Here is a 10,225-nt window from a genome sequence, read left to right on the forward strand (position 1 = left end):
GCAAAGCAGCTTTACATATGTGATGATAAATATAAAAAAATGAGTTTTGATTAAATATGTGATGTAACATGCAATGTTTTGTTTTAAGCTGAGATGGTATTGCAGCTTCAAAAACGTCAAGGGACATGGTACCTTATTTATAAAAAGTGCCACTTCCATTTCTCCGCCTTTGGGGTGAACAGGAGCAAATCCTGTTGTCAGTCAGTCTCCTGCAAGGCTGTTCTCCAAAGCCTCTGTACACTGCACTATACATCTACCTGTCAGAAAGCCTACTATGAGGTAATAGGAAAACCATACATTTCCTTCCTCGCAGAGTAAAAATAGTGCGCTTGTTGCAGTGCTTCACCTTCTGGCACAGTCAGGATGACACAGGATGACATAGTACAGCTTCTTCATCATGTCTTTGTTCAATTCATAGTTATGAGAAGGGATTTACCGAAGCCATAATTTTAGCTCCTGCATCACCGTACTGCATTCTACCAATCGCTCCAACAAAGCTTGCTTTTCTGTTAAAAATCCGGAGGACTAAACTTGAACTAAACTCCCGCAATTTTGAGAGTGCAGGGTCAAAGTTGGATCTTTACGCTGACTGACGCGCAGTTATGAGAACGTTCACTCCAGGCGTAGATAATCACCATGCACAGGAACAGAGGGACAGCCGTCTATTGTCCGGCTGACTGTTTTCTGGCTGATCCACGTCTTGACTTGCCCCTGACTTACCTTCAGCAAAGCCCTGTAATTAAACGCTTATTGGCCAGGCTGGAGGGAGCATGCGGAGGGAAGGTGAGGAGTTCACTGTACACCTGTGTTGACACGAGCCTGTTTGCATGCATTACCCTTATATGGAGTCTCTCACAGAGCCTGGGGCTAGTTGGAAGAAGGGAAATTTCCAAAGGTTCACCCAAAAATGTTAGTTGTTTCATCGTTTATTCAACCTTATGTCATTCAAACCTGTATGATCTTCTTTCTTCTTTGGAACATTAATGAAGATAGTTTGAGAAATGTGTAGGTGGTTTTGTGTCCATGCAATGGAAGTCCATGGTGGCTAGTGTTGTTTTGTCACCAGCATTCTTCAAGATATCTTCTATTGTGTTCTGCAGAAGAAAGAAGGACAGGGACACTCATGGGCCACCCTGGTTGTCTGCTTACTGCTTATTCATCCCAGATGTTAACGTTTTCAAAGCCGCTGTCGTATCATCCTGAGGTTCACACCTAAATGTATGCCGTTTGTCCATTGACCTTCCCCAGCAATCTCTCTGGGAAGAACTGGTGGGAAACGTGAGCTGTTGAAAAATCTATTTCCACATTTTAAATTCTTTGTCCTTTTCTCCATTAACGGTTGTGCTACTTGATGGCAAACACTGAAGAGCATTTATGTGAAAAGGGATTGAGTTTCTCTTCAGTTCAGTTCGGCCTCCGTCTCCTTGGCGGTATCCCGTGCCTTGACTCTCGCTTATTTTCCTTTCTGTTCTCCACGGCCACACTGTTTCACAGTCTAATTACAGGTCAATTAAGGGCTTTCTCCAACCTTCTGCCGCTCCGGCCCAGGAGGCTTAGAGGCCCGCGAGAGCGGGAGTGAAAGAGATATCATTTCATGTGGAGATCAGGCGAGAGCCCCTTTCAAAGAAGGGATTGAGGAGGAATCCTGCGAAATGAGAAAGCCACCCCACGCACCCCCAAAAAAGGAGGCTGCTGGGACAGGGGCCAAAGGATTATGGGAATATTCATGACCAGATAAAGAGAAGAGACCTATGAATGGATGTGTCCAAAAGCTCATCTCTTAGGTAAACAGGGTTCTAAATGGAGTTTGGATCGTGTTCTCGGACTCCTATGTCACATTTTCGTGGCTGAAAAGGAAAGGCTTGTTTTGGCCTTTTCTTAGGCGTCATTCTGCATTCCTCCACGTGGAGCAAACAGATGGCGGACAGTACTAAATATCTGTTTCTCAGAGTCTTTGCAGGCACGATAAGCCAATAAACAAACAAATTTACATCATCCTTAGTTATCCATTTTATTTTAAACATTTTAAGTTAAATGGGTTTCTCTGGGCTTGCAATTGCCCTCCACATCCTTTTATTCATTTGTACTGTGTCAGTTTGTTTATTTTTAGTTTCTCTTGTTGTATCTCACCTTGTCTCCAAACCTTCCTACATGTGCATTAATAAACTCAAATACATTTATTTCTAATCCTATCCATCCTCGTTACTCTTCAACTCTGCCACCTCCAGCTCTGCCTCCTGTCTTTTTGTTAATGCCACTGTCTCTTAACCATTCAACATAGCAGGTCTCACCACAGTTTTATAAACTTTCACTCATGCAGATACCCTTCTATCACAAATCACTCCTGTCACTCTTCTCCACCCATTCCACCCTGCTTGCACTTTTTTCTTCTTTAACTCACCCTCTGTTACTTTGCACAGTTGACCCCATGTACTTAAACTCATCTACCTTCACCACCTCTAGTCCTTGCAACTTCTCCACTCCCTCTCATTTACGCACATATACTCTGTCTTGCTCCTACTAACTTTCATTCCCCTTCTCTCCAGTGCAAACCTCCAGTTCTCATGCCACATCTCAACCTGCTCTTGTCACAAATCACAATATCATCTACAAACGTCCATGGAGATTCCTGTCCATCACCACTGCAAATAAGAAAGGGCTCAGAACTGATCCTTGATGCAAACCCACCTCCACTTTAAACCAGTCTGTCATTCCTCCTGCACACCTCGTCTCTGCCACACCTGACTTCCTCATACAATACCACAACTCCTGTCTTGGAACCCTGTCATATGCCTTCTCTAGATCCACAAACACACAATGCAACTCCTTCTGGCCTTCTTTATACCTCCCCATCATTCTCAAAGCAAATATTGCATCCGTCGTGCTCTTGTTCGGCATGAAACCATACTGTTGCTCACAGACGTTCACCTCTCCACTTTCTTCTTCACCATCTCCACATCATCCTACCTTCTCTCTCTCTCATTTCCTTCATTGTCAACTGCTCAAAGTACTCCATCTTTTCAACACATTCTCCTCACTTGTCAACACATTTCCATCTTCATTCTTTATTGCCCTAACTTGAAGTACATCCTTCCTAGCTAGTCCCTCTGCTTTCCTGTGCTTCCTCATTCCACCACCATGTCTCTTTGTCTTCCTTCTTCTTTCTGGATGTCAAACTAAGTGTCTAGCGGTCTTCCTTATCACTTTTGCAGTAGTTGCCCAATCATCAAGCTCCTATTTACCATCACCTAGCTCATGTCTGACCTCTTCCCTGAATCTCATACAACCTCATTCAGTTTCCACCATCTCATTTTTGTTTCAGTCCTCATTCTTTTCCTATTTCCCTTCACCTCCAAAGCCATCCTATAGACTACCATTTGATGCTGTTTAACTACACTTTCCCCTGCCAACTTGACCTTACAGTTTCTCTCTGGTTACATCTCCTGCATAGAATATAGTCCACCTGTGTGCACCTTTCTTCACCTTTATACATCAACCTATGCTCCTCTTTCTTTTTAAAATATGTATTTACCACTGCCATTTCCATCCTTTTCGCAAATTAACAACAATCTGCCCTTCCACATTCCTCTCTTTAAAGTGATAATTCATCCAAAAAGGAATTTAGGCCATACCTACAAATCACCTCCTCATCACCTCTGTTCCCTTCCCCAACATTTCCATTGAACTTGCTCCAATCACTTATCTTTCTTTCTTAGATAAACTCACCACCACTTCATCTTACTCACAAACGCATACTTGTACATATCTACATTTTTTACACTGTGCATACAGTACATCCAAAACCTTTGTCAAAATTCTTAAAGAGTACATAACATGAGATCATGTAATAACATTTCATGCAGTGTGTAATGTTGCCGTGTTTGAAAGTAAGCAGTCTGCCAAGTTGTAACTCTGAAGGTGAATGACTAACAAAGTTATTGACTTGGAAAAAAGGGAGTCGACTCTAAATCATGCAAACGAGTCGTCCCTAGTCCGCCTCCGTTTTGCTAGGACTGACCGCAAAAACTTCACTCTTCTCAAACACTTTAGCTCGTGAGCCTCATTCGCGGTAGACCAATCACAGCAGACTAGGCTAGCGGAAAGGAGGGGATTAGACGGATGAATCGCGGAACGAATCATTTGAGAGTCAGTTAAGAAGTAAGGTAACAATAACTGCCTATTATAACGAATAGTGCTTTCACACCTTCTATATGTAAACTTGTTGTTGGACACTCCATAAACCAAAATAGGAGCTTCAAATTCCCTAGTAATGTACTCTTTAAAGCTATTGAGATTTTTCAGATAAATCACCCAGCTCTGGCTGGAAATAATGTAGTTCACTGAAAGTTTCATACTGTAACTCTTCGAAAAAGCCCTCATAAGAAACCCAACTTTCATTTCCACACCTGCTGTGTCAGAATACCCTCTCCCAAACTTAATAGTGCCTGTTATATTCACTTACCTTCCCCATCACTTTCTTTTATGTCCCCGTGCACAAAAAGATAGGACCAGGGGTTTGTGCATGCGTGTGCGCTTGAGGGTGCTGAAGGGTCACGTTTCCAGCCTCAGGGATATTTGTGAAAGGTTGTGTGTTTTTATGTGCGAGCACGTGAGCGCCTGTTTGTGGGTCATAGTGTTGTATTTCAGACCTCAGAGATGTCAAATGTCCACAAAGGCTGTCTTATGTCTTTCATCCCACATCTCTGAAATTAAATGGGGAATCCCCACACCATAAATACACCTAAACGGCTGCACGAGCCTCAACTGACAGTATTTAGTTACGGCCGCAAACTAGTTGCGCAGTGTCCGCTTGAAAAGACCAGTTAACCTGTTGTCACACGACGCCTTAAATTGCTGGTTCTCACACTATTAGGACACAAATAGACTTGCATGAGTGCATAGGAATGGTGTGTATGCATGTCAAGTATCCAATATTTAAACACCTAATGACATTTTAGGTCTTATATTTTATTATATATACACAAGGGTAGAACCAAAATTTTATGGGGTGCTCAACTACTTTTCTTATGATCTAAAAAAGTTGACCGATTTCTTTGTGTGAAAAATTTTGAACGAAGAAATTTCAAGTGCTGAATCAGAATCATGTCTCATTTCAAATGACGCCTTCCTGTAACTTTCCCAGGGTATGATTCTACCTTCTCCTTGACTCCCTAAAGGGGACAGGCTTTGAAGCGGCATGTAGAGGTGAGGAGGTGCAATTGAACACCACCTCTTCATCATCTGCTTCTCAACCACACATACCTTTCAGTGTTGAACTGTCAGTGGCCACCATCTGCTGTTTGGGTGACAGAGATTGTGCCCACGGTGGCACTTGACACGACTGATACTTTATCCGTGAGAAAATGCAGAAATCTTGTCATGCATTTGAGTCCACTTGAAGGTGCGACCTCTGCAGTGATGTGGACAGGTTCGGGTTTTTCCAAAAGGCGTGCTCAAACTTGAGGAGTCTACAGAGTTCAGTGCAGGGGAGATGAAATGAACTGTATGTTTTGCTCACATGTGCATTTTTGTTTTACAGAAAAAGTACGTGAAATTCAAGAGAAACTTGAAGCCTTCATTGAAGCCCTTCACAAGGAGAAATAGAGCAGTATGTTTTTTTTCAATTTAAGTACAACAAAAATTTTAGGACGAACAATTGGAAATGTTTCATGTTATTGTAGTGGTATTCTATATTTTCTGTTAGTAAAAAATCTGGAATTTTATTTATTTGTTTCTAAGCCTGGGAAAATTTTGGAAATTAATAAATTTGTAATATTTTTCTTGAATTCAATCTCTCTAAATTGAAATATCACAAACAACTAGAAAAATTAAGAATTTGAAATTAAATGTAAATAATGTGCTTAAATTTACTTTGTATATATTTTGATACTTTTTATTTATTTAAAATAAATATCCATAATACTTACTCCGTATATAATTTGTATTTATTTTAATACTTATTATTTGTTTTTATTGTATTAAAAAAGTATTCATATTTAAGAATAAATTATTTATTTTAAATGTTATCATATAACAAGAATTTCATCTTAATCTTTTTTTGTTTTTTCAGGATCTTCTTTTTTCTGCCCACATTCATACACCTTTGGAAGAAAATGCACTGATCAAAGACAACATAATATTTTTGCTCTCTGTCGTTTGAAAATGACTGTCTCCTCTCATCTGGTCTTAACATGTCCTGCTTCAACTTTCACACACGCGCACAATCTCAAAAGCCGCCTCTGTGAAGTGAGCGAAGCTGGAGTAGGTTTGCTGCTCATTTAATCACTGTTGGAGCAAAAGCACTTAGTCAAGTATAGAATGGTCCCCGTCAAACACAAATTCTTTATTCTTTTCCCCCCACTGCTTAAAACCCTCAATGTGTTCACCAGACATGTTCTCCAAGCGCGGGGAGGGAACAGACGCGAACATACATCTTCGCTCATCCCTCGTTCCCAATAATTGTCCGGGTTTCTATGTCTCTCAACTTTCTTTATTAATCAGGGGTATTTTGTATTATTTACAGAGCAACCGCATGGTAAATTTGCATCTGCTATTGATTTGCCTGTGAATACGAAATTCCCAAACAGCGTTTTATCATTTATTGCCGCCTTGTGATTTCACAGCGTTTGGATGACGTCCCTCTTTATGACACATTCAATATTTCAGGGTTAAAATTATATCATTTCACACCTAAATAGAGTTAATCCATCTGTAATTATTTTGTAGTTTACATTATATGCAGGTCTTTGTTTAGTCGATCTCACTCATTTGCTAATCCTCCTCACACAGGGCGCTGAAATGCATCATATTATTTCATGTCGAACTTTAGCCAGTGTACACTTTTCATTCACCGCTTGCACATTTTATATCTTTCTCCCTGGATTTTTGAGGTCCGCTTGGGTTTAAAACAAATGTAAAAGCCACTTGTTCTCATAATGTTCTCATAATTTTGTATTTAAGGGACATAGAACTTTGGTTTCTAGTATCTCATACATGTAAATGGGTAGTATACATGTACTTGTAAAGTATCTCTACAGTAAGTAAAATCAAGAAGCTGTTGTCACCACAGGGAAATATATGAGAGTGGTGCTTGTAATAAAACATCTGTATGTCTGTTTAAGAACATTTTGCCCCTTTTTGTTGTAGATTGTAATGTTTGCATGTGCCCCATCAGATGTGGCTTATTTATTTAATTGGTGTTAACTGAGAAACAATAAAAGCTACTTTAAAAGTATGTTTAAGAGGTGGACAACATTCAACTTTTTCGTTTGTGAATAATGTTCTGGTTTAACATTCACAATCTTCTGTGGATACATTGTGTTTTGCTAGCAACTGTTGTTAAACATTTTGTCAGGTATCACAATGCATGTTTTCTCAATTTATGCCTTCAGTTCATTTAAACATGAAAATGTTTTTATATTGTCAAACAGGAAAGAAGAGAAAACATTTGTCACAGTTGATGTTTGGAAACACAACAGCTATTGAATGATGTAGAGTTTCCTGGACTCAAATGCTCCTTTCTTCTTGTCCAGCATTTCAGTGCTTAGACACAAAGGATAAACAGAACATTTTCCAAATTTCTTAGTCGTTCCATAAACACTTTAAAGCCACGGTGTGCACAAAAAATGAGAATTCTGTCAAATGCTTACGTTCTTTTAATAATATCTTCAGAGTTCCACACTGTAGAATTTTCACATATTTTGTAATACGGCGAAAACCATCAAATAACAGAAAAGACTGCAAGATAAACAGGAACATTTTAATTTTACGTGAAAAATATTTTTATAGTATATTTCTGTGGCCCGTCTGCCAAAAGTCCTTTATTTTTTAGGATGTTTTTTCATTCTGTTTTTGAAATACGTTCAAAACCATCAAATTACAGAAAAAGACCTGAAATTTACAAGACAAACAGGGAATTATGTAATTTTACAGGAAAAAAGCTGTCGTTTTTTTAAAGGATTTTTTACAACGTATCCATAGGAGGTAGTTACCTACCATTTGGATGAGTTGGAATATAGTGCATGAGTCGCACTACTTTATATAACCACTATGATGTTATTTGGTCTGTTTTTAAATGTTTGTGATAGAAACACAGCTGAAAGCTACATTACAGATAAAAGTATTGGGACAACCTTTTCTAATAAACATGTATATCTGCTGCAGTACCATACAATACCATAATACAGACATTTTATTTCTTTCTTTGTTGTAACAACTGTAGAAAGGCCGAAATTACTGTACCCATCAAAGTCTAATTAGAATATAAAATTCTCCTATAAAATTAGAAGCACACATTTCTCTAGAATATTATGTACGGTGTAGCATTAAGATTTCTTTAAGGGAGTGCTGGGTAATGTTATTTTAAATTGACTTCATATTTACTAGGAATGTCCCTGTTTAATAAGTGATATCGCTAGATCTTTAATAAAAGTGAGTTTTTTGTCAGTGTGCATTTCCTACAACTAATGAAGCTGGAAGATGATCTGTGTTCGGTGTGAATAGTTCTGGCTCTTGAGGTTTACTCAAGCAGGGGCTTTGCTGCCCCTGCGCTCATCAGTACAGAGTTGCACGGTCGCACCTCTGGGCTATATGTGGAAGCGTGGGGCCCTGCAGCTTTGGGCTCCAGCCTGCACTGATGAATAACACAGTGGGCAAGAGGTCTTTAACTCCTGGGCATCTTCTCCCATTTCACAAGGCCCTGACTGTTACTGGCATCGTTACCTCGCCGGAGGGGCGTGGAGGGAATTGCGGGGTGTCTGTTTTTTAGAAAGCGCTCCATTTCTTTTCCAGCACCTGAGGGCCGCATACATACATACATACGAGTCAACCGGGCTCTTTTGCGTCTCGGAGAATGATTATATTCCCCATTTGTTTAAAAGGAGAGACGGAGAAGGTGTGGTCGAAGGAGGCAAAAAAGAAAAATACTTTCACCTAATGACTCGGTAGCGTTTCAATAGGGGCAAGGCCGAAGTCAACCTCTCGCAGAATGCCTTTGTGCTATCAGATAACTGGCTTCTGAAGATGGGGGAGGACACACTATATGGCCATTAGCATCTCCAAAGGCCATCACGTTGACTAATAGCCGGGGCCACAACGCCACAGTGGCTCAGTTTGTGTTTTTCTCCATTATGTGAGCTACACAAAAGAGCTCAAGACTGGTAAAGACCTGTCAAATGTGCCACCACTGTCGACGCTCACAAAGCTTTATTTTTTCGCTTCAAAAGACACTGACTTGTTCTGTCTATGCCCCTTCTGTCATAGGCCCCCGGTTTTATTTTTTTGGGGGGGTGGACACACAGAGTCACTTTGTGAATAAAGCTTGAAATAAATTCAGCAGTTCAACTCTTGGTCTGTTTTGGCCATGTAACCATTTGTTCGCAGGCTTGTCTTTTGGGGCGGGCCAGCCCCTCTGGGCTTTGTGCTGTCTCTGTCCTATACAGATCACAGTTGATAAAGGGCTATAAGACGGGGGTTTGGTTTTAATTTTTAACCAGATCGATATAGGCAATCGTACTGAAGCTGTGTGCCTTCTGATGCACGTTTTGGGTCTTTAATTGCTTTTCATTATTTATTGCTTTATTAGAAATCATTTGAGTTGTCTCAAAAATCCGTTTAAGAAACTGTATTCTGTATTAAGTATTAAATTAATTATTGAGTAATAAAGTATTGTTCTGTATTAAATTATACAATTTACCAGTATTGTCAATGACCGTACTATTAACAACTATAATTGATATTGTGTTAATACATACTGTATATAATTCAGCACCCGTTTAAAATTCTCTCTCTGTCTCCCTATATTTAGAGTATGATTCACTATTCATATATATATATATATATATATATATATATATATATATATATGATTCATTATTTTTTTTAATCAAACTTTAAAACATAATTGAAACTAAGAAAATATTTATTTTTATTGAAATGCAATAAAAATTGGCTTAAACATTTTTTCAAAGAACTTAAACTAAACAAAAAAGTACAATGTTTCTTCAGTAATAAACTGAAATAAGTTTAAGACACTAAAATTATAATAATTAAATAAAACTAAAGGAAAAATAAATGAATCTTATAACGAAATTGCTAAGAATGTAACTAAAAATATCAAAAAAAATAAAAGTCAATTTAAAATATTAATAGAAAAAACTTAAACTACTTTGACCACCCCCAGATGCTTCAGAAATTAATTGAAATAATTTTGAGACACTAAAATTAT

General features: G+C 38.8%; 1 protein-coding gene across 4 annotated transcripts in view; it reads left to right on the forward strand.

Annotated features, from left to right (window-relative positions):
* opa1 (OPA1 mitochondrial dynamin like GTPase) overlaps positions 1 to 7,234 on the forward strand; it is a 33,737-nt gene extending 26,503 nt beyond the window's left edge. For all 4 annotated transcript variants that reach the window (XM_056750606.1, XM_056750608.1, XM_056750607.1 and 1 more), the window contains 2 exons: positions 5,540 to 5,608; positions 6,071 to 7,234. In XM_056750606.1, coding sequence (XP_056606584.1) covers positions 5,540 to 5,604 — 65 coding nt within the window. In that variant the 3' untranslated portion in view covers positions 5,605 to 5,608; positions 6,071 to 7,234. The remainder of the gene's footprint in view (positions 1 to 5,539; positions 5,609 to 6,070) is intronic.
* The last annotated feature ends 2,991 nt before the right edge of the window (positions 7,235 to 10,225 follow it).

Source organism: Triplophysa dalaica, chromosome 6 (genome assembly GCF_015846415.1).
Source record: "Triplophysa dalaica isolate WHDGS20190420 chromosome 6, ASM1584641v1, whole genome shotgun sequence".
Lineage (NCBI taxonomy): Eukaryota > Metazoa > Chordata > Actinopteri > Cypriniformes > Nemacheilidae > Triplophysa > Triplophysa dalaica.